This window comes from Anser brachyrhynchus, assembly GCF_964034855.1.
Source record: "Anser brachyrhynchus genome assembly, chromosome: 1".
NCBI lineage: Eukaryota > Metazoa > Chordata > Aves > Anseriformes > Anatidae > Anser > Anser brachyrhynchus.
The window spans coordinates 46,593,881-46,618,480 of NC_137694.1; the positions used below are offsets into that span (position 1 = coordinate 46,593,881).

The 24,600-nt window shown below is 40.1% G+C and overlaps 1 protein-coding gene across 9 annotated transcripts; it reads right to left on the reverse strand.

Annotated features, from left to right (window-relative positions):
• Positions 1–1,160: 1,160 nt before the first annotated feature.
• On the reverse strand, positions 1,161–24,142 carry TMPO (thymopoietin). 9 transcript variants are annotated; one of them, XM_080596073.1, is made up of 11 exons: positions 23,686–24,141; positions 14,642–14,768; positions 12,826–12,984; positions 11,261–11,361; positions 6,504–6,623; positions 6,305–6,400; positions 5,640–5,753; positions 4,663–4,752; positions 4,515–4,580; positions 4,258–4,352; positions 1,161–3,006 (listed from the first exon to the last, which is right to left on the reverse strand). In XM_080596073.1, exons 1-11 carry the CDS (start codon positions 23,926–23,928, stop codon positions 2,715–2,717), a joined length of 1,503 nt encoding a protein of 500 aa, XP_080452199.1. In that variant the 5' UTR covers positions 23,929–24,141; the 3' UTR covers positions 1,161–2,714. The 9 variants fall into 9 exon arrangements, with proteins under 9 accessions (XP_080452199.1, XP_080452200.1, XP_080452202.1 ...); XM_080596074.1 differs by having other exon boundaries at positions 5,640–5,750; positions 23,686–24,140; XM_080596076.1 differs by lacking the exon at positions 4,515–4,580 and having other exon boundaries at positions 5,640–5,750.
• Between the last annotated feature and the right edge of the window lie 458 nt (positions 24,143–24,600).

The window sequence follows — 24,600 nt, forward strand, 5'->3', positions numbered from 1 at the left end:
CCTGAAGAGGAAATAGTTCCTTCACAATGTTTCCTACTTAAATGCAATTGATGTTTCAAACCTCAATTTTAAATTAAAGACCCTCCTTGAGAGTTTCCTGTCTTATATACCATGTAAACTCTCACAGCCTTACCATGAATCAGGTGCATAAAATTAAGTTCCAACACTGGAAGTGTTGGAACATGGAAGTGATTCTTAGCCTGATACCAGACACCTGAAACTGTGAATGTTAACAGATTACCACACAGTTTAAATGGGAGAAGTTTAAGCTTCATGTTAGAAAGCTCTCATTCAGACTGGGAAAATAAAAATCTGCCGTGTTTTCAGTATCCTACACAGCAAGACCAATGATGGAAGGGGGAATACAGCATAACATACACCCAACAAAAAACATTTGTCCTGATTAATTGACACAGACTCTTTTCAGATGTTTTGTAACCTCTAGCCTAAAAGTAAACTTAAATAATTACTACATAAGAATTCAACTGATCTTTGTAACTGGAATTTGGATGCTATTATATTACTAGCCAATACAATTGCTCTATTTTGTGATTGCTGCTGAAATTTTAACCCGATTCTGTCTAAATGTCAAGAAAAACAAAAAGATCACTCATTTCTGGAAGATAAATTGTTTCCAACTACAAGTGAACTGCACATAGATCACTTTAAAGACTTACGTGGAAAAGTCTTTACCTACTGTGAATTAACGCTGAAGTTGAAAGGTGTCTTTTGGAGATTCTCCAAAACAGTGCATAAATGAAAGAATGATGACATTTAATTGCACTGCAGGGTTTTTGTTTGTTTTTGATGACACTAGCAGTATCCCTGAGGAAGGTCGACTGAAAGTATTCCATGTAACTAGAGAACATAAAGATATATTTCACATTAACACATGTAGCAAAGTGGGATGAAAAATAACATGAAAAGGAAAATTCTTCATCACCAAAAAGCTGCCTAGCTTTTCCCCTGTTCAAAGTAAAGACCTAATGTATGCTAAAAGATTACTGTACAAAAATTATAGTGCAAGTGTTATGAATATTTCCCTTACCAAATGTTGACACAAACCATTCTGTTTTTAGTATCAGATTTATTTACCTTTATAAACATGGAATTCCTAGCAGCACAAAACACCACTGATGCACCAATTGTCTTACTTTCGCTTTTTTTTCAAGCAATGCATTTATTTTGGTAAGGAAAACCTACACACATTAAAAACATCTTTATTTTCCTGCATTTTGACACCAAAAGTGAATGTCTTACGTTACAATTTTCTATAGGATGGACACAAGTTCAGCTATCTGAAATACTCAAAAAGCAGATTAGAAGAAAAAAACATTACTCTTAACAGAAAAAACTATTGCTTTGCTACAAAATTACCGAGTTTGTCCCAAAGGTCACAGAAAGTAATGTTTTCCCCATAACTACAGTCTACACAGTAATTGTACCTAAAGTAAAAACAGACTATTAACTAATGTTCTCAGCTTTTCATAAGTAGCACTTTAAGAATAAGTATGATTTATTGCAATTTTGTATGAAGCAATGAGACTGAACATCTGTATGCTGCAGATTTAAGCACACCAAAAATGTATACATTCACTTTGAAAAGTTGTTGCTTATCACTCCTTATTGGTAGTAGTGAAGCCAGCTGCCTGCTCAACTAAGTTACACAATATAGAGTGTTTCAGCATGCTTCCACTGAGAAAAATACTCAACTGCATGAATGTAGTAAATCTCACCTTTGAAGATGAAACTGTAAAAGAAAATGCAGCAATGCCCTCTTCATATAAGAATAAAACTTCATATGGAATTTTCACACTTTGAGAATACCTCTCTACATGAATATTCAAAAATCACATAAAGCTGTATTGGAAAGACCTCGCTTTTTTAAGAAAGACCACTGCCGAAGTTGAAGTTCAGATTAATTTAGATAACAACCTTTACCCAAAGAAAGGCATTTTAGTAGCAAATTATATTTGATGCAATTTGTCTTACACATGTATTACTAATAAATAAGTTCGTCTAAAATATCTGTCGCCAATTAAGTTTGTACTCAGCTCCTACAACACTGTAAGCATTAAAATGAAGTGATACACTTAAATGTTACGCTTAAACAGAGTTACTAATATGATTCTATGACTTACAGAAATGCAAACAGGTCTACAGTTACATTTACTAAAATGTTACAGTAACCTACAGAAAAGATTGTTGTACTCTCCCTACATCCTAAGACACCAAAATCAGTTAAAGTGTTACTGAAAAACGCATGGAAATGCATTTCCCTTTATCACTTGTGTTAAAAATCTTCCTCCACCATAATCTATAGACAAAAGTACAACTTCTTTTCTGTACAAAGAAAGCTTTAAAAAACACAGCTTCACATTTTACTACATGTTCACCCTTCTCAGCTTCCAAGATCTTGCAAAAACAAATATACAGTTTCTCAAAAATGAATTTAAAGGATGTCCACATTAAAAAAATAAAGCCTACAAAAGTTCAAAGATCTAAAAAAATGTTACTCTTATGGCAAAGTGATCTCCTAGTCCAAAGTCCAGAAAGTTACTGATGTCCATTTAATGTTAGCTTGTTTCATTTATCCAATTTATCAGGTTCCAATCACATTATTTGTAAGTAGTCCTTGAGCCGATGAGAGGGCAGAAGAGTTCTCTACAATTAAAAATAGGAGATCGAATCAGGTGTGCCTTTCAGAAAGATACTCATTTGGCACTGTCTCGAGAGACAATATTCAGATATTTAGAGAAAGGGTTTCCTTGATTAGTTTCCATAGACTGATAAACCAGAAACAAGAAGACTGAAACAAGAACAAAGAGAAGAATTTTTATCCAAAGGGGAATGGAGCGTTCTTTTTTTGTTGGTGGTTTCTCTGACTTGATGTCGCTTGAGGTACCATATCTTGGAGCATACTTAGCAAAACTTTCCTCCATTCTGAAGTCAGTGTGCTCTATAGGCCGGCTAGCAGCTCCTTTAATTGGTCTACGGCAGCTAGCGCTGTTAATTAAAGAGAAGAGAATGTTGTACATTTAAAAGAGCAATCTAAAGTATACAGGAAAATTTTTAGTACAGATGAAGAATTATAAATTACTTCCAGTGAATGGGGTACCTGAAACACTTTGTAATGACGTGCTATATTTTAAAGATACAATAGTTAAAGTCAACCATTCAGCATTTAAATATACATCCCTTTAAAAAAAATCAATGTCACTTTGTCAATCTATCCATTCATATCATGACTAGAAATAAAACTCTACAAAGCATTTCTGTGTCTTTACTCACCACTTACACAGTCCTTCCAGGATTTCTAAACCTAGGTTTAGCCAAGGCCATTAAACTGTTACCAGTGGCTAATGGCTACGTCAACACACTGAGCCAGGTAACAAAGTGGTAAGGGTTAAGGGACCCACATACATTGCCATGCCCTTATATTCAATGAGAGCATGCAAGCATGGTTTTAATAAAAAACGGGGCATAGATTTAACTAGACTGATAAACCTCAAACAAGAGAAAACAGAGCTGAATGGTGCCCATAAAAGTAGTAACTGATTCTATACGTTCTCCTTACAGCATGATTTTATGCAACTGCATTTCACATTGAAGTTTTAGTTAACACATTGGAAATAATGTAAGAGTGGACTTCACGGTATCTTAACACAGAAGAAATTACTACCTCAGTCTCTAAAAGGGACAGTCAAAATTTTATGAATTGATTATCCAGAGGGTTGTTCCAGTTTTTATTTAAAAGCTGAGTTCCAGGAGAACTTCATAGCCCTTCCTAGTCTATCCTTATTCATACACAGTAGTCTTTGACTACAACAGGACTGTTACTTAAGGAAAAAACAGTATTTGAAAGTTACTTTTAGCTTTCAAAAATAAAGCTCAAATCTGTGCTGGGAGACTTTTCCTTAAGTAACAGCAGAACAAAAGCAGTTGCATCTAGCCAAAAACTCAAATACTGAAACATTACCACAGAGAAGCCCCTTCATTTAACCTCCAGCATCCAAGAGTTCCAGTAATAATTACTACTATAACGCTATATTCTCTCCATCCTCTCCAGTTTAAATAAAAGGGCTTTTTGACTGAAAAAACTACGTACACAAACAGAATTGTTTCTCTCTCCTGTCACTGAGCCAGAATACAAAAAGTCATTCCTCAGAAGTCTAGCAATGTAATTTAATGAAAACCTATTTAAGTTGAAAAGCATCTTTAACTGAGAAACAAGCCCCCCATAAACATCAACAATACCTAATTCCTGTAGGTGTTGATACTTCGTAAGGGAACATTTCCTTAAGAATATCCCTTTCTACTCTTCGTTCTTCTGTATGAGTTCTTTCCAGCACCTAGAAAAACAAAAATAGTTATAGACCTAACAAACTTCAAAACAATAAGCTCCTATATAACTATCTCAGTGACCATAACCGCATGCAGTTTGCAAGAAAGCATTTGAGTCACCCAGTGACATTTAAGCAGCTTAATTCTTGGGTTTTAAAAGTTGGTTTAACCTTCATTACTGGCAGCTGTCTGGTCACTTTTGGTGTCTTAAAGCATTCAGTGCTCTCCTCAGTTTCCTTTAAGATAAAGAATATGTTGTATAAATCAAATACAACTGCCAGCCAATGATCTAGATGATCAAAAAAAATTAACCATCACCTCTATCATGGCTGTGTTGAGCAGGTCACGGGAATGTTTATGGCCAACATGATTAAACAAGCATTGATGGGGATACTCTGTCTCTTTTTGCTGTAATAAACAATGCCATAGTACAGTGAAACACCAGCCAACTGAAAACATATGCAGTTTGAAATAATAAAACAAGTTTTCCCACCACCTCCTATTTGACAACTAAGTCTAAACTGCAGTTACCCATGTTATAAAAAAAATAGACCATTTCATAAATCTCATGTCCATTGGTAGAGCAGGCTTCATAAGTGTTAATGCACATTTATCTACAGTAATTACTTGGAGCAATAAACTCCATTTAAATTTAGCCAAGCATAATCTTGTTACATAGAATTGCACAATATTACAGTACTACATTAATACAATTACATGGGCTTGCCAGTGCTTTAGACATTTCTCCAATAAGTACTTAATCTTGACAGCTTGAATAGGCTAAGAGTAGAAGAATCCCCGCCCCCCAGTAACTGACAGGAATCTGCAGCTGCTTTCTAAACTCAGACTTTAAAGTAATTCTGCTATTCTAGTCCTTCAATTAAGGCACATTGTGGTTTTTTTTTTTTCCCTTCAGAAAATGCTGATATATGAAATCAATGCTAGGTAACAATTTCACGCTGTCTTTGAACTAGTTAATAGTTTAAAAGAAAAAGTTACATTCTGTACAGAAAAAATAGCAGCATATGGAGAAATAGCCCCAAACATACTTGGCTTGGGAAAAAGAACACAGGATCCTCCCACCCTTCCCCATTCCCTTAAAAAAGCTGAAAGGGGAAGATCATAAACTTTTATATTCTCTTTGATGCCACGTGACAATGCTAGTCTAGTTCAACTATTGTGCCACCAGGGCAATGACACCTTCCATCCCTTCTATACCAAGGGCTAAACACATACACACAAGAATCTCGTTCACAGAAAGTAAGCAATATCAATCTGAATTTTAGTTTATTTACTTCAGCTGTCATCAATGGTTTCTTTGGTGTTCTTCTGGGCATGTCTGAGAGTTCACTGATTGACAGTGTAGGAGCTGCATGCTTGAAATTTCCAGGCACCCTATTGCCAACCTGCCGAGATTCAAAATTGTTCAAACTCAGAATTAACCAAAAACACAAAATAAAAAGGGGGAAGGGGAATAGAACCAAACAACAAAACCCTTACAATGTATCAAAAATATGTATGTTAGCAATAAATTCAAGAAAGTTATGTAACAGATACTCTGAAATAAGCACAGGAAATGCATTGCTTATCATTCCAAATAGTTTCTTTTAAGCCATTTAGAAACATAAAAGCTGTTTAGTTCACACAAAAAGCCAAACTTTAAAGCAGATATTCTGCATGTGCTTAAATGAACTAAATAGAAATCAAGGCCTTTAAAGTGGTTCTTCTCAACCCTCCCCCGAAAAAGACACGAGACTAGGTGACTACCTAGTGCCATCTCAAAGTGATCACCACTAGGCACTAATATAGATACTGAATGTGGTTTCAAAGACTACTTAATAGAAGACAGTCTTGCTTTCTTTAAAATAATGTCTTCAAAAGGAATGGTTCTGTCAGCAGATATATTACAGAAGAATACCACTCGCATGATTTATTACATATATTTACTAAGCATATTTACTAGGGTTTCGTCGCTTGCAGTCAGTATAGTGTCAGCTAGGGAAGTACTCTCTGATATTACAGCATCATCTACAGGCAACTGTGCTGTAGCTTCCACCTGTTTGTTTAAAACAAACAAAAGAAAACAGTTGAATGAAATAGCCACTGGGACCCTAATAGTGAGAAAAAAAGCTTTTCTATTATAATAAGCCTCTCATCACCCTTTTCCTTGGTGTTCTTCTTGACACTCTGGTAGACTCCCTAGAAAATGCCTGAAGAGGTCCACTTTTTGAAGATCCACTTGTCCAGGCAGTCTCAGTAAATCCATCTTGAGAATAAGTCTATTCAAGCATCAAACACATGATCAAACACATGAAAGCCAGCTCTCAACATCAGATACCCAAAAACAAACGCCAAAATAGCATGCATACTCCAGAACCAATTTATCTAGAATACATTAAAAACCCCCACCAAGAACAAAACCAACAACAAAAAAACTTGAAACCTTATGTTCAATAATGCCTGGCTAACTAGACAGGTAGTGTTGACCACAATACTCATGTTAGACCATGCTATTTTTCAAATACAGAACGGACTAAATAATGACCAAGAGCTAATCTGCTCACTGCAATAGCATGAAATCCATAATGCTGCAAGTAGTCACATCAAGTCATGGACAGCAGATATAACTTCTACGCCTGTTACATTACCTACCTATACAAAAAAAATGAAGGAAAAACCAAACAGTACAATCATAAGCAGAATGCAACAACTTGTTCTTTACCCAACAGCATATTCTCTCAAGCCAAGACAATAGTGGTTTAGGCACAGATACCTGCATTTCAACAGGATCTTATCTCCATATGGGAGAGGGGAAGAGGGATGGAGAGATGTTTTATAATCTTAGAAGTTCCCACATAATGCTGAAAAATCACTCAATTCTCACTTAACTGTGGGTTAAACGATCAAGCCTGAAACAGATCATTACACAACCGTGTAACAACATGAAGTGCCAGATTTTTATAGCCATTAACAAACGGACCATTCCCCATGCCTTATCGCAAGCTATATTTAAAATTAAATTAAAATCCTCCTCAAACCTAATTCCAAGCACACACCTGGAAGGAAAGGGAGATGAAGGAGGGCCTGTTTCTTCAAAATTAAAGAATATTTTCCTTTTTATTTGGTTATCTTTAAAAAACTATAGAAATAAAAAGCTATTTGTTAATACTGAAGTCTTTGCACATTAACATCTCTTCCACTGGCACATTGCCAAGCTTTAAGTTACATTTGGTGCTAGTGGGAATTACACAGACCAGTGCTGCACAACAAAATAACTTCTCTGGAAGAATATTAGCCACAAAACTGAATGCATTCGGAGTAGACTGGAAAGTACCTATCTATCGAGAGGTTAAAAAAAAAAAAGTTTAACACCCTTCTCAGTTCCCCACTTGTACCTTGTAAGTTACTCCAGTGAAACTAGAAGCTAAGCAGTTTAATGTTTATAAATAGAAGTTCTGTGTTACAGCTGCTACATATCCAGCAGAGGGAGCACAAGTGTTTTGCCTATTCCAAAGTTACTGAAATACTTTGAAAACCAAATGATGGATATTCATGCACAGACTTCACGCAAATAGATTCAAATGCTTCATATAGAATTGTAGATTTCAGCCTATGTCTCCCAGTATTCTTTTAAATTTAAATAGACTTCTAATGAAAGGTCTCCTGATCCCTCTTTATACATTCACCAGACACTGACTTCTCAGCTTTTCCTGTTAACAAAAGCTTAACCTGCAACACCTTCAATCATATCTCCTTCTCCCCATATCCTTCTTTCTATTTGAGAGATGTTCTTCCTTAGAAGCTTAGAGAAAACACTAATTTCAGAGTAGTCCCATTCAAATACATTCCACTTCAGAAAGCAGAGAGGCAATTCCCTAATCCTACTATTGGAAAGCTCCCCTGCCCCAGACTGTTTTACTAGGAACTAATCTTTTTTCCCCCCACAATAAAAAATTAGAAGTGCTTCAATAAATAAGCCCTTATCTCCTTACTTTTTCATGTTTGACACTCACGTATTTTAAGTACCAGGGAGATCTTGCATGAGAAGTCTAGGAAAAGACCAAGTCTACTGCATGAAAACCATCCAGACTTCAGCAGGGCATATTCCACAGACAAAAAGTCTACACTTAGGATTATCCTCACCATTAATTCAAGAGGTGTTCTCTGCTTATTCCACAAATACTCAAAGTAAATAAACCCTATTAAAATGCAATACATTTAGATACACCAACACCCTGTATACGATCACAGAAAGCTACAGCGCTGTGGTTCAGAAGTATCATTCAGCATATGCATACAGGTAGTCAAAAACAAAAGAGCAGGGAAGAGTAAGAACAGCACAACCAGAATGCCACTATAGAAATACTTGCTCTTCTTGAGACTTTCTACACTGTGAGGAGGCCTCAAGTGGCTTAGCCCACCTCTTTCTGTCCAGTGCCATCCACTATGAGGCCTTAAGCTCAAGGTTTTCACCTTTAACTCTATGTTCACCTACTTGGTTGGAAGAGGACATTCAAGCTAGGGTTTTCTTCCAATTCTTCCAGTTCACTATGAGGAGGCAAATATGTACAAAGAACTAAGCTCAAATTTATTTAGTCCTCCACTGCTATCTGATAAGACGCACAGACCTCATAAAATCCCCCCCCAAATTTCTATTGCAACCAGCCTGCTCTAAGACTTATTTGCACTCTTTTCTTAAAAGAGAATAGCAACATCCATCAGTGCCAAGTCTTCAGTTCAGCACCAGATGACAGACAATCCTTTCACTATTCTAGGTTAAGAATAGTGCTGCACAGGACCTAGAAGTGTCTAACAGGTTGTTAACAACACACTGCCAACCAGTCCAAGCCCACCACTCTTCAGAGCCCCAGTCTTAGATCCAGTGCCACACAGCAAACACGAGTTGCATATAATTCTGTAGAATGAGTATGGTTAATTGACACATAAGCTGCAATCTTAAGATCCAATTTCACAGAAGGGGAAAATAAAGGTTATAATTTTCCCAGTCTTCCAGTTTCGTTCTCAGCAAAATGCATGGCTATGTATTTGCTGGCCCAAGACACTGGCTTTTGCATCCTCTTGGCTTCGAGCAATTATAAAGCATTGGTGGTTTTTTTGTTTGTTTTGTTTTTTAAACAGCAGTCAGGAGTTCACAGGTTGAACAAGCTAGAGTTCTTGAAGAATGTGTCATCACTTTGAAATGATACCTTTTTGGATTAATCAAGTGATATTACATTAACCACTGGTTACTAAAATATGGAAGTAGCAAAAACATTGCATCTATACTACGCATGATAAAGATTACAAAGATTACAAGAGAAAATAGTAATAACTCAATGTTATGACAGTGAAATTGGATGAACAAAAAAGTAAGACCTCATCACTTAAAAAATGTCATGAAAATACAGAATAAAAAGGGAATGGGTTCCTAAAGATTATGAAGCTTTGTCTGTTGATAGCTGTATTAAATAACCCTAACATATTGAGGCTAGCAGGGATTTTGGGGTGGATAGCAACTTAGGAAGCAATAATCCTAGAAGTACAAGAACTTTATAAATCTAGATGCCCATTATAAACACCATCACGAGCTGAAATTGACTGAATAATGAATATTGATTTTGTGTGTTGAACCATGTGTTTGTTTTGATTTGTAGAAGTGAGATCAGTTTAGTCTGTATCCCTAAGAAGCCAGTCAAAAATACGCAGAACTAGTTATGGAACTCCATAGTTGTGTTGTATTACCCAAGCTCACAGCTGCGTGTTACCTGCTTTAAGAAATACCCATAGTAAAAGGATGCTGATACACACACATGCCATCTGAATAGGAAGAATCTAGCATTTACCATACTACAGAGTAGTCAGACAAGTCTGATCCACTAAGATACTGATCTGCTAATATCAAACTATTAGCAGGTTAGGTTTTGTGCCCCTCCTGAATGTTTTCTGGACAAGTCCTTACTGTAGCACAACTCTGCTACTTATTGGTCAGATGAGTAGTGCTGTAAATATCCTAAGTAATCTAAGCTGTGCAACAGGATATTTACTGACACTGTCACATCGTAAGGACAGATCAGCCACCAAACACTGAATCCAGGCTTTTGAACTGCTGGCTAAATACTGAGGTGCTTCTGTAAAATCCTTCTTTCCCCAGGAAAAGAGAACCAATAATAGTATTTCTAAAGACAATCAGTACATACAGTGAGATTCAAATCAGTTATCATTTTCTTCTAAGGAGAAGCTTTCCAATGAATTAATGTCTACTCTAGTAATGCTGCTACATGTGTGGCTGAAGAACTATTATATAGAAACTGCATGCATGTGTACACACATGCGGGTATTTCTGTATATGCCTGCATTTATTTATGTGCATATATATGCAATACATGACTTTATGGATTGTTATATTTAACTCAATTATAAACACATGAATTTATAAATGCATACATGTATCTAGAGATAGATACTAAAATAGATAGAAATATGATAATGTTTCTGGCATTTAAAAAAATATTTATCAGACAAAAAGATTGGGAACATTTTCCAAGTCTTTTGTTTGAGAAACCGTTCCTTTTATTAAGTCGTCTACAAACATAAAACAGGACTACATCAGTACCTCTGACTTATTTTCTTCCAAAGCTAAGCATGTTACGATTGACCTAGTGTTTTCCTCTACATAGAGCTACAGATGCCGGCAAGAGAGGCAAATAGTTTTTTGCAGACCATAATTTTGAATGTTCTCACACAAGCAAAAACCAGCAGCTACAGTTAATTCACAGAATTTTCATGCTGTATTAGAATAGGCTAAGAAAAACTAAACTTGAAAACAGCATAGCCCGTTTTGTCAAGTGCGATTATATTTAGTAAGTACACTGCCTGCAGTTAGTAGCTGTTCTAGATGCCATTAAATGAAGCATACCTGGTTGTGTTCAACAATTCTTCTTTGTTTGAGTGCTACTGGAGTCTTTGTCCTGCCTTTCAGTGGTTCTCTCTTCTCAAGCCTCAGCTCAGTCTTCGGATCTGTAAGTGGTTTTAATATTTTTTTTTAAATACTACTTGTTAATAAACTACACCTGGTTTAAATTAGTACCAAAAAATAATTTTAAGATGCACTATTACTGTTACAAACTATTGTTTCCTTAAAAAAGTTGTGAAGTACAGGTTAAGTTTCTCCACTGAATGGAGAACTAAGTCTCCTGAAGAATAACCTTATTACTTCCAAATTCTGACCCAAGTATGTCACTTCTATCCTCAAAAAAATAATCCTACACTTCAGATAAGCTTTGACTAATCCAGCAGTTCCATTTCGGAACTGATACCAAGTTACAATTGCTTTAACAAAAGTAACATCATACTGTTTATTGTAGTAAGGGGACTGAAGCTTTCAACATTGCTTTAGGTTGTAAATTTAGTCTCCTTTAGAATAGGTACTTATACAGAACTCCTTTTTGATGCAAGAGAATTGCAAGTGGTTAGCAGTCATCTCACCAGTAAGAGAATGCATCACTTCCAGTCCCCTTACTAAAACTCTAACAGCATTACACCACAGATTTCAAGTTCAGTTATTAACATCCCTTGGGCTTTTTAAGCCTGAATGTATAGAAACTTTCCATTTTTCCTTCAATGTTTGAACAGTTCGGTAATTAAATGGAGACAGCTGTCAAGTTACGATTGGGGTCTTGACTATCCCAGAACAAAAACAAAACCCTCTAACAACCCCATCACCACCACCAAGTACAAGAAATCAAAGATCAAAAGCAAGCACAACAATACAAAGGAGATCCAACTAATTTCCTAGTTGTATTTCAATCCCTTATGCTCTATCTCTGGATGTTCCTTTCAAAAAAAAAAATCCACAGAACTACAGCAATCACCATGAACCACACAAAATAATCATCTTCAAACATTCCATCCAATGTATTCCTTAGAGCCTATTGTTTTTACTTTTTGTAATTGGTGATGGTGTTTTAGGTCCCGCCTCTCCTGCCCCATACTTTTTTTTTTTTTTTTACAAACATATTAAAACACCCAGAAAATAATCAACTCAAACCAAGCTACATCCATAAGGAACAGAACATAAGAGATTATCATACACAAGAAACACATTAAACGATACTTTTAATGTACTGAAATTTAACAAACATTTATAGACTATCCCCTAATGAAGATAACTACTGGGTGCATTGTAAGACAAGACTCAAAGATAAGGTGCAATGAAAACTGGAACCAGATTTACAGGCTCAACTCCATGTGAAAAAATGGACAAACAGAACGGAACATTTTACCACTGGAGTGTCCTTTCCCAAAGCAGGCCCCTAGATCACTGTGCTAGCACTCCATGATGAAGTATACTTATCACATGGTCTACAACAGTATATTAAAGCCTCAACAACAGATCATGCCCTCTTTAGATATTTCTTCTACTTCAAGTATTACTTATGTATAATTTGAGTAGTTCACATGCAAGTTCCACTTCAGTCTTACCTTCTTCATTGTCACTGTACTGGTCAGAATCATTACTTCCGTTCTGTCTGGTGTTCTCAGTAGTTGAAGAAATCACTGGCAGAGGCATGGGTGACTTCAATTCTGGACCTTGCTCCATCAGTTTCAACAGTTTTTTCTCATAAAGTTTCCTAGTTGTAGCTGTAGCAAGGGAAGATACATGGTACAGATGCAGTTTTAGTCTTTCCTGATGACTGCTAGAACATGACCATTATATAATCCCTTGCAAATTTCCAGACACGTTTTCTATTTTTAATCAGTCTGTATGACCCAAAGCATATACCTCCAGGTATATAATTCTTCCTCTAAGGCTTCTAAATTTTTGGTTCAAGAAAATTAAGACAAGCTTAGATCTGTTAGCAAACTGAATATTACAAGCATTTCTCTAGGGAAGGATAACTTACCTGCTTTTTAGATTTTTTGTTTCATTTGCCACAATATGCAAGTTGTCATGCCCTTGCAGTGTCAATCTCACTAAATTTTGTGAGGGTAAGTGTCCATGCAGATTCCACTATCCTCTTAACCTCTTTATCCTGGAATTAACATAGCTTCTCCTAGTTTAACGTTTGACCTATTAGCAAATTCAGCCCAATAAACAGAGGTGGTATAAATAAGCAGCAAAAACAGAACCCCTTGTTTCCCGCATTTAGCTGTTAGGACGGCTCACCTAATCTGACAGGACAGCTGTTTCAAACAAAAAATTATTACATACTCTCACATCAGGATTGGGCAGGCAAAAATCTGCAGAAGTGACCAGTGCCTGCACTGCTAGCAGCCAAAAGTCCAACCTCATCAGGAAACTTCTAAGAAGAAGCCATCCTTAAAAAGAAGCGGAAGACTCTCACAAGAAACAGAATCCACATGCTGTAATAACTAAGGCTTTTACTTAAAACCAAAAACTTAAACGTCTTTCTAAACATATTTTTGTAGACTGCAGAGGTATTTGCATTTTCCAGAAGGCTTAAGTGCTATCTGAGAGAACGGAGTTGAATGGGAAAACATACAGAAACAGCTAACAAAGTATTATGCATAAAAGACTATTTGAATGCACACAGGACTCCAGACTCTATCACTGTCATTTCCCAGGCTCTATCACTGGCACTTCCACTCAGGATTTCAAACATTCTACAAAAGGCTCAGCATGCTAGAGTAGACCATCTTCTACTGAAGAGCTGTGAAATCAAAGTACCTTGCTATCAGGTCAGCGCACAGTCTTTTAAGGCAAGGAGCTTTGATCTTGTAACACAGGAGACTGCCTAAGGCAGGAGATTAAGTTGGGGTGGGGACTTCTCCCTATTCCTCCTGCTGAAGTAGGTCAGCAGGCAGGATGGAAGAACACAAAGTTCAAGGGGCCAGAAAAGAAACAAGCAAAGGAAAAGATTTCTGCACAATACAGAGTAGGAAACGCTCTAAGGAAGGGCAAATTCTGTATTCTTGTCCTGCTCTTGAATAATAATGTCTTATTATGTAACATATTTTGTACTTAAGGTTTTCTAGTACAGATGTTGCCTGCTTATTACCACACTGCTAAACTTTAATAGTTACATAGCTTCAGAACAGAAGCTGGAACACATACAGCTGGCCTAGAACATGAAGAACAAACTGGATTTGCCTACACAGGAGTGCTTCAAGCATTTTCAGTGTAAATAGCTCAATGAAAACATCCCATCCTCAGCAAAACACAAGACTATAACAGTATTGATTATGTAAGTGACCAAATCAGAAAAGCTCAGAGTACTCAGAAGTGAAGTTCAACACATTCAACAGGTGATCATTTTAGCTAGTTCAGTTGACTTACCTACAATTGGACCAGGATTTATTCCATACTTCATAAGTTGTTCTTGAAGATCTTCATTACTCAGCTCTGTTATATCTAGGTCATCCTTCTCCTCTGCCCTAGGTTTGTCAGATTTTTTCGTGGCTTTCTGCAAAAACAAAAGGCAGAATGTTTCCAGTTAATACATTTTTATTTATTCATTTATTCTGAGGGCACAGGGAGCTATGAGAGTCCAGAAAAGTGATGATATTCACACACACCTCAACTTAAAGCATATATGAAACCCTTCGAACCATTTCCACCTACCAAATAAACACGTGTTTCCTACTTATAAAGGGAAATAACCATTAAAAGATGTCTCTATAATAATAATAAAGAAATCTTACTCATTATTCTGATCACATATTTTAATTTGAAGTATACAACAGGAGAGAGTCTCTCCAATAACTGGAGAGGCAAGCTACTAGACATTTAACCAGCACTAAACAACAAATATCTGTGTGCCATTAGCATTTTTTGCATTATCCTCCTACCTAGCAGGTCAATACCTCTTCCTCTAATGATAAGAAGGAGGTCCCTCAGTATTCACATCCTCCCATCCAAGTTCCCCAAATGCCTATTCCCTCTCTTCTCCTAGTGTTCTCTGTGAGATTACACGATGTTATGAAACAAGTAGAGGAAAGGCAAAGCCAAGAACACCCTCAAATTCTGAGAAGCCTGCCTGCCTGCTTAGGCCACTGCTACTGTAGCTCTATCTTGCTAAACCCAACTCTGGCAACACAACTTGAACAGTTGGCAACACACCACCATCACATACAGATGGTTATCAAAATAATCTGCCAAGATGCTACTCCCAAATTAGCAGTTTCCACGATATCCAAACAGAGTGATCATGAAGGCTTCCCAAGTTGAACAAGTGTTGTTACTACAATAGACATTTCCAGGCTCCAAGATCTGCAAGACTGATGAGGTATGACAGCAGAAATATGCTTAGGAACTGCTTGCTCTCAACTATGAGAAAATCCGATAGAAACACAAAGTACTTTGAAGTACTATCTCGAAGTAGGAGGATATAAACAGATATAAGTTATACACTTAATGTAATGCAACTTGATTGCCCAGAAGAGCTATTTGGGTCTTCTACTTACTGAAGACCCTAAAATTCCAAATGCAAGTATGTTGTCATATTCACTCACAATTAACAGCTTTTCCGTGGTATATTTAGTAAGATAGCACTGAAGACTGTAAGATCACCAATACAAGTCTACAGTACCTAGCTAGCCATTAGTGCCGGTTTAATACTGGTTTGAATATAAGCTGGGTCTTGATATTTAAAGCTAAACAGCTATAAGGATTTCCAGCGTAAACTGTTTCTGTAATTAAGTTAGATTTTCTTTAACTCTTGGACTGCGAAAATGCCAGCATGATGAACTTAAAACTAACTGCTGACAAACAAGAATCTAAGAACTTAGGGTTCTCAAGAAACAGACTCCAAGAAGTCTGAAGAAAGGATAAGATCACTGAAGTAGCAGATCTGACTAATGACTGATCAAGTGAGGTATAAATCTGTCATTCAATTTCTTTAACATGTAAAAATCTGATTATTTTTTGAAATAACTGAACCCACTGAACCCATACACAAAAAACCAACCAACCTTAAACTACAGGAGACTTGAATTTACTTTTGAATCTGTCGGTCACACTTAACTTGAAATAGTGTTGCTATATAACAAGAATTTCATATCTGGACTTTTTCCCCCCCCTCAACTATTGACCTGTACAAACAGTGGAAGAGTTCCAAAACGCATGCTGGGTTTGCTTGTTAGGATCTGTTTAGACTATTGTCAGCTCCAGCATTTGCACACACCACCAGTCAGGTTAACTGGGATGATACTTGGGTATTTCAGAAGACAACTAACGTGGTGCAGCAAGTCAACATTCCAACACTGTTAAAGAAACTGCAACCATTTTAACTTACCATTGCCTTTATATTTCTTACATGCCACAAAAGAGGCTGTACTCTTTGAAAATAGATATCAGAAGAACTATGCAGCATTCTAAGTAGTTTACAAAAATCTTGGCTACCAGAAATCTAACTGCAACTTATGAGTAATAAGGTCCTCCAATGCAAGCGAACTTGCATCCTACAGTATCTTTGATACTTTTCTTTCAAGCACCATTTCACTTTGTCTTATTTTGTTTCACTTTGTATTAACACAAATCTAGACCATCAGAATAGTCAGTTTCAGCAGAAAAGAAGGGCAGTGGAAGGATGAAAAGTTGAAGGTAATTGTGTCCTTCAATAACAGGGCACAATGCGTTGATTTCCTTGTGTTCTGCGAGGTCTCGAACTTTTACTTTTGAATACCTATTCTCCTTAAAGGAGAAGCAAATGATTTCATTTGTACAAGTACAAAGCTGCCATTTAACCACTTACCAGTCCATAGGATTAGTCCCTAGAAGCAGTCCCTGCTTCTAGAAGACAGGAAAGAACCTCTCACATACCTTGTCCATGGTGCAACCACATTAATCTCAGCAACATTACTTGAAGTTACCATAATCATATTATAACACACCCCTACATTTTCTGTGCATCATAACTTTTTCGTTGGACTATCCTGTGAGACAGATCAAAAGAACCTGCAATAAAATTTATCACTGCAAATACAAAGAAAAATACAAAAAACGCATATTCCCGGTTTGGTGACTTTCAGTAAAATTAAAGTCTTACTGCAGTGCAGAGGAAGTGTTTAAAATGAAGTTGTGTTGAACACCAAGATTTGCTGAAGTAAGGTGGTATAGCTGATCACTTTGCCTATAATGCTGTCAATATTCTTGCAGTGCTGTACCCAGACTAATAAATCCTTATCTGAAGATCCTGTAATTCCAACAAGAGCTAGCAGCATTAAAAAAATTCCAGTCATGCCCATTTTCTAGGAAGAGCATCAGCATACTTCACTAGGGAGAGATTTGTTCATGTCAAATACATAGCCATTTGATAGCGTATCTGTCAGGCTCAGTTTCAGAATAGAAATCCAATAGCCACACACCAGTTTGTCAGACAGACCATACCACTACCTTTACTAGTTCTAGCACTAGTGCACCAGACAAGAACTAACATCTTCAAGAAGTCGTTGAATAATACCAAAACTATGGGACATCAAGCAAAAGAAGTATTTTCAAATCTTGAGATAAATTGCCCCATACACTAGGATATTCAAGGGCTTTAATTGCAAGCAGGTGCAGCTTCATCACCAGCAGCAGAAAGGCTTAGGGCTTCTTTACTATTTCTCTGAATGAGGTTAAGACAGGCTAAGGAAGCCCAAATCATGTCAACAGAATGCTCTTTAATTCTCTGTTTGTACAGCGTCATCTCTGGCAGCAACTAGTTATTTCTCCTTGGGAAAAGATAAGGAACAGCAGTTACCAAGTCTCAATACCAGACTTGCACAGGGAAATAGAGAGGGCTATTCCCCTTGCACTTCTTATTCAATCATACACAAAGTTCTCTGCTGCAGAATAATTTAATTTTAAACTAAGTCCTCTTGGACTTTGGCATAATATTTACAAAGCTACATGGCAGACAAAATAAACAACGGAAAGGAAGTTATGCAGCAATAATTCAGAGATGCCGATACACTCAGCTTTGAGAATTCTACCTTTTAACCCTAGCTAGTACATGTCAGACTTGGAATTTCCATGCCTATGTATGGTAACAGTCCTAAACGATAAGATTAGGGACTACTTACCCCTCCCACTCCTTCCTCCCCAGGCACTAAATTCTACATTAGTCAGCAAAAGGAATGTATCTGCTCTGAAAACAGATCAATGCTGCACGGTGAAGAGTTGTTTCACCACAGTCTCTGGTGAAAAAGTAAAAATTCAGAACAAGAAGCAAATCAAGAAACCAAACTCAAGATGTTCCCAGGGCTCAACCAGCTGAACACTGACCTGGAAATGCAGCTTTTGTCACGTCAGTTCAGGAGTGACAGAGAAGTGTTAGACAAAATTGCTTCACCAGGACACTTGGGTCTATTTTATTTAAATATGGCCACTATTCTTACACTAGCATACTAACAAGTGTGCCTTCCAAGTTCAAGATCCTACAGCTGCAGAAAGTCTGAGGTGCAGAAGAGCCTGGCAGGACTTCTCACTGAGGCGGGAATTACTCAGTTGCTCACACTGCAGATGAGCACCATTTAAAAGCCCACAAAGGTGTTGATCTGCACTCTAGGTCACATTTGTACAACAAATCATCATCAGGAGATACGACCACATAGGAAACACCGAGTAGATCCTCTTTTGTCACCAGGTAGCTTATAAACTTTACATTCTCTCACCTACCCAAGCAGGCAGTCCCACCTTCCACATTCTTCATCTTACAAAGTGTACAGATTTATTATTCTGCCCATTTCCAACAGGGAAGGGATTGAAATTGTACAGTTATATCAGCTACAGCTATTGTTACGTATCAACTACACCACTAAGCGCAGATGCTAGCTCTGTGTTTACCTGGCTACCTGATCAAAAAAATAAAAACATTTGATAGGCATCTCCTGTAAAATTTCAATAGGTCCTTCAGGTCCAAATGTCATTATACCTTCATCTACAGAAGTACTGAGAAGATATCCAACTGATCTTTTTTATATCACCACTTTAAAGGTAAAAAAAAAAATATCACTTTCAGAAGAAATTCTTCCAGGGAGACATGAAAGGCGTCAGTAACCAAAGTCAAAAAACTACGTGTTCTGAGATCTGAATAGCTCCTGTTTGGCAACAATGTCAAGGCGGTTTTTTTTGGTACGTACTTGAAAGCAATGCTCTTCCAGAGGCAAAAACTATTTTGTAGTTATTTCCGTTTTGAGCTGTCTGTCTTGACATTCAGGTCATGATCAACCAACACCATGAGCATCCAGATGCAGATGGTTCCCCCTGCAGCAAAAAGGTGTCTCCTGTACCAGTCACTGTCCTCACATACCAGTGTGCTAAAAAGGAGGACAAATCCCCCTCCTCCCCTCAAAAAAACACCAGACAAAAAAAAAACCATACACATTAGTAGAGCAGGAGAAGCTGGATACTGCAGACATCATCGTCAGAAAGCGTGTTCCCAAAAAGCATTATTTTAAAAGCCTTTTCCCCTCCTGGTAAACACATATAGCTACAGTGAAACCCCCGGAACGTGCTCAAGAAGAGAGGTGTTACATCTACAGAAGCGTCCACACTTAAAAAGACACTTTCAAATATTTCACAGGGAAGTTCTTTTAAGCAATATATTTGGGATGACATTTTTTCCTGACTTTGATTTGGGAAGTTTTATGTATTTCACAGCACTTAAAGTCACCTTGTGCAATGCAGAGTGCAGCATAAGCAATAGAAATTTTTACTGTATCACATTACATGTAAGAAAATGAGTTTCAGAGGAGATACAAGATCTTACTACATTACAATAGTCTATTTGTGACATTCAGGTTCCAAAAAATACACTAACTGCCTTAGGAGTTTACTGTTCCAACATGTGATGTCTTCAGGTCCTAAAAATACCATCTACAGAACAATTCCCCTTTCAGGTATTATCTGCTCATACATTCATGTTAATCACCTGTACGTTCACTACTGTATCGGAACAAAAAAGTTCTACAACTCACACAAATATAAATGAAACAAGAACAGGCACTATGGGTGCATGAAGCTTGCTGTCCTCCAATACATCACTAATATAGTGAGGCTTTTAGTTTTGAGAAAGGTAATCAGGATGTAGTATTGATAAAGCTGTGCTGGAAGAGCAGCGGATTTAAAAGATCCAAGTTGCAGCAGGAGAATGAAAATGTTTTTCTTCTCAATCTCTGTTGATAAAGATCCACAGAGCAACTTGCACCTGAATGCATTACCAAATGCCCAGAGCTCAGAGAAGAATGTCAGGATGGCAGCATAACCTGTTTAAAGCCATCACTGCCCGCAGCAGAAGGTTTAACATTATCAATGACCACAGCAACACCAAACTACCCACCTGTGCTGTCCGGAGAGCCGGTTTAGCTCCCATCTTCCCAACACCACCTGCAGCGTGGCTGCCCAGGGCACCCTCCAGGCCAGCTGCTCGCAGCCACCCCGGGGCACCCAAAGACGACCTCCCTCCCTTAACCTCTCCCCGCCGCGCCTCCTGGCGGCTGCCCCCCGCCCCGTGCCGTGCCCGGCCCCCCGGCACCCAGCCCGGGCAGTCCCTGCTGGCCCGGGGCTGGGTCCCTGCGGGCAGGGGCACCAGAGGGCCGGGACCGCTGAGGGCAAGCCCTGGAAGGCAGAGGTGAGTGAGGCTTCCCGCCTGCGTTGCTGCTCTCCGCTCAAAGCGCTCGTTTGCTTGCCCTGGGCGCGGTTCTGGCCCCTCTCTCCCTCCATGCATCAGGCATTCGCTCGTCCAACAGCGGGAGCGAGAATTCAGCGCCGAGCCAGATTTGGTTTTAAATGCTCGTATGAAGTTAAGCTATGCCCAAAGAAATACACAAAGAAAAAAAGCACAGTGGGCCAGAACCCTCCAACATGCAAATCCACCTAAGTGCTCTCTCAGTGTTTTTTACAAGTTCATACTAGCCTCGACTGAATCACCTGGATGGGAGAGACTTTTGCAACCTTCAAATTAAGCAGTACTCCAACTTTCAGGAGTGATACAGAAGACGGTAGCCCACTGTTTTCTTAATCCCACAGAATAACAGGAGATGTCTTTACAGTTTTGTCAAGTTGATTACCTAAAGGCTTGAAACAGCCCATTTACATTTTCCCCCTCAATATACACAAACCAATATTATAATTTCTAAGACCTGCAATAAAAATAAAAACGGAACTAGTAAAGCATTGCAGCTTTGTTGGTCTCATCTCAGCCTAAAAATAATGCAGCTCTCCCTATTGTACCAGTGCAAGTTATAGAGTACACTTCTATTTCCTTACGCATGCAGCGCAAACTGTTTGCTGATCCTTTTCAAGTGCACACCTAACCGAAATACTGAAGACAAAACAATGCAGTTGCAAAGAACAGTGGAAGGTAGAGGATGCTGAATCCACCTTTGTTTCCAGGCCCTACAAAGGCACTTTGAGGAAATACAGTATTCCTTTATCTATTCCATAATGCCTCGTAGCCTCAATATCCTCCCTTTGCCCCGTGCTTGTAGTTCCTCTCTCTCAAAAGTCTGAGTGCTTTCCCTCCTGTCCCCTCTTAGTCTTATCAAAATATTTTACTTTGTTTCCATAACAGAAACCCACTCCCTTGGATGTCGGGCTTCAGACAGGACACAGGACACCCAGATCCAAACAAGTGCCACTAGCATATTCCGTGAAGTTTTGGAACACAAAGATACACTGCTATGAAATTAACACACAACACTAGCAGAAGCAGCGCAGCACCTTACAGCTGTTGTTAACTGTAATGGTAACACCCACTCTGCAAACAACAGAAAAGTCACCCGCAATTGTTCAAGCTCAAGCACAGGAAAAGGGAAAGGAGGTTAAAAAACATCTTGGAACTTTAGCAGTTATGAGACTTTCGTTTTTCAGTTTCGAGCCCCTCAGTACAAGAAGGGCATCAAGGCCCTGGAACATGTCCAGAGAAGGGCTATGAGGCTGGTGAAGGGCTTGGAACACAGGTCCTGTGAGGGGCGGCTGAGGGAAGTGGGGTTGTTTAGTCTGGAGAAGAGGAGGCTCAGGGGAGACCTTATTGCTCTCTATAACTACCCAAAAGGAAGGTGTGGGGAGCTGGGGGTCGGCCTCTTCTCACAGATAACTAGTGACAGGACTAGAGGGAACAGCCTCAAGTTGTGTCAGGGGAGGTTTAGGTTGGAAATGAGGAGACATTTCTTCTCAGAAAGAGCAGTCAGGCAATGGAACAGGTTACCCAGGGAGGTGGTAGCATCACCATCCCTGGGGGTGTTCAAGGAAAGGTTGGACGTGTTGCTTACGGACGTGGTTTAGTGGTGACATTGGTGGTAGGGGGACGGTTGGACCAGATGTTCTTGGAGGTCTTTTCCAACCTTAATGGTTCTATCTACCCAATAATTCTATTCTATTCTCCTACAGGCTGTGAAACACAAACAGCCTATTGGACTCGAAAACACTTTTAACATGCTACACGCAGACTATTGTAAGTTACAGAAATGTCTAGTTCAATATAAAGTTACTCCAGTGAATACTAGTTAAGTGTTTGAATTGAGCAGATATTAGGAAAAAAAACAGATGAGTAATTTGGTTAGAAATCTTCTTTTAGCTGCAATTTTCAGTCTCTTAATTCACCAACCGTTGTTCCCCCCCCCCTTAAAAAACTTTAAGTATGAAATCTCTTTTAAAGAGTCTGTTTCTCTGCCCCTGCTTTACAAATGAGCTTTTAAAGATAGTATTTCAGAGTAGTGTAGTGTCACACAAATCTCAACTCCAGTAGCTTGCAATCACTGTACAAACCTTTGCGTGAGAGCAGACAGTGCACCCTCCTTTAAATTATGAATAAAAAGAAAGCTTTCTTAATACATGCAAATTTACAGGGTACTCGTTAAAATATAAAAGGGAAAACACGTTTCCCTAAAGGGAAAGATTTTAAGAGGCAATGGCTCCCATCTTTTTCCTTACACATACGTGACATTAAAAACGAGGTCTGGGAAAGCGTGCAGCAGCTGGCCGGCAGAACGCAGAGCAGCGGCACTGCTATAAAGCATGTGCTGGGACACACGGGAGGGCACCCTCGCACCAAAGCAGCACCACACAACCCAAACACGCTGCTCTTCCGCAGCCTCCCCCTTCCACGTGGGGACACTCACACACCCGGCGCTGCCTCGGGGCGACTCCGGGCGGCTTGGGGGAAGGCTCCCTCCTGAAGGAAGCCGCGGGCTCCCCTCCCTCACCCCTCCAACCCTCACCTCGCTCCATCGGGGGTCTCCCGGGGGGTAGAGGTCGCTCCACACGGCCCAGGGGAGGCCGAGCCGTCCCCACTTCTCCCCCCCCCGGCCCCGGGGAGCGGCCCCGCGCCTCCAGCGGCCGTCGGGGGAGCGGCGGGCGGGCCCCGGGCGGCAGTGAAGCGCGGCGGCGGCACTCACCCTGCCGGCGGCGGCGGCCCCGCGGCCCCGGGGGCCGAGCGGCGTGGGCTCCCGCTCCTCGTCGCTGGAGAAGTCGGGCTGCGCGGCGGCGGGCGGGTTGCGGGCGGTGAGGTGCTGCAGGTAGAGCTGCACATACACGTCCTTGCGCTGCTCGCCGCCCGGCAGGCTCACATTGTTGGCGATCAGCTCGCTCTTCAGCTTCTCCTTGGTCAGCACCGACGGGTCGGCCAGGAACTCGGGCATCGCCGCCGCCGCCGCCCCGCCGGGAGAGGCGGCAACAAAGCGCGGCGAGGGGGGGACGCGCCTGCCCCGCGCCAGGAGCGCAGCTCGGCGACGGGCGCTTCGCCCAGCCCGCAATAAGCCGCGCCCCGATTGGCGAGGAGGGGGACGAAGAGGCTCCGCGATTGGCCGCCGGGCGGGAACAGCGAGAGGCGCGCGGGCTCGGGCCGCGTTGGTGCTTTGCGCGAGGGCTGGCAGCGCAGTTTAAATTCGGCTCGGGCGGGAGAGGCGCGGGCGGCGCCGCCATCTCCCCTCCCGCCGCCATCTCCCTCCCTCCCTCCCGGGCGGCGTCTCCCCGCCGCCACCACCTTACGGGCGACTCTGTGGGCCCGCTATCGCGCCTCTCTCGCGCCTGTCGCGATAGTAGGGGGTTTTAGGGGGAGCCCACGACGTGTGGCGCCGGCTCTAGCCCCGGCAGGGCTCCTCATACGCCAAAAGCCCTTCCCTGAGGCTCGCTGAAGCGCTGCCAAGGCGCCCGCCCTTATCGCCGCCGAGGTGCCCGGGTTCCCGCACCGCCTCATCGAGAACCCGCGCGGGAAGCGGGAAATTTGGCGGGGCGGCTGCCGCAGCCGTGACGGCTTGCGTGTTAAAAACCGTAAACAAACAAAAACCCAATTCGAGTGGTTTCTGTCGTAT

Excerpts from the sequence above, each read along its gene's own strand:
- TMPO (XM_080596073.1), bottom strand. The coding sequence starts at position 23,928 with ATGCCCGAGTTCCTGGCCGACCCGTCGGTGCTGACCAAGGAGAAGCTG. Across the intron at positions 6,624-11,260 it reads GAATTGTTGAACACAACCAG|ACTTATTCTCAAGATGGATT; the intron begins GTATGCTTCATT and ends ATGCTTGAATAG. Across the intron at positions 5,754-6,304 it reads CTGCAAGCGACGAAACCCTA|CAGGTTGGCAATAGGGTGCC; the intron begins GTAAATATGCTT and ends TTTGAATCTCGG.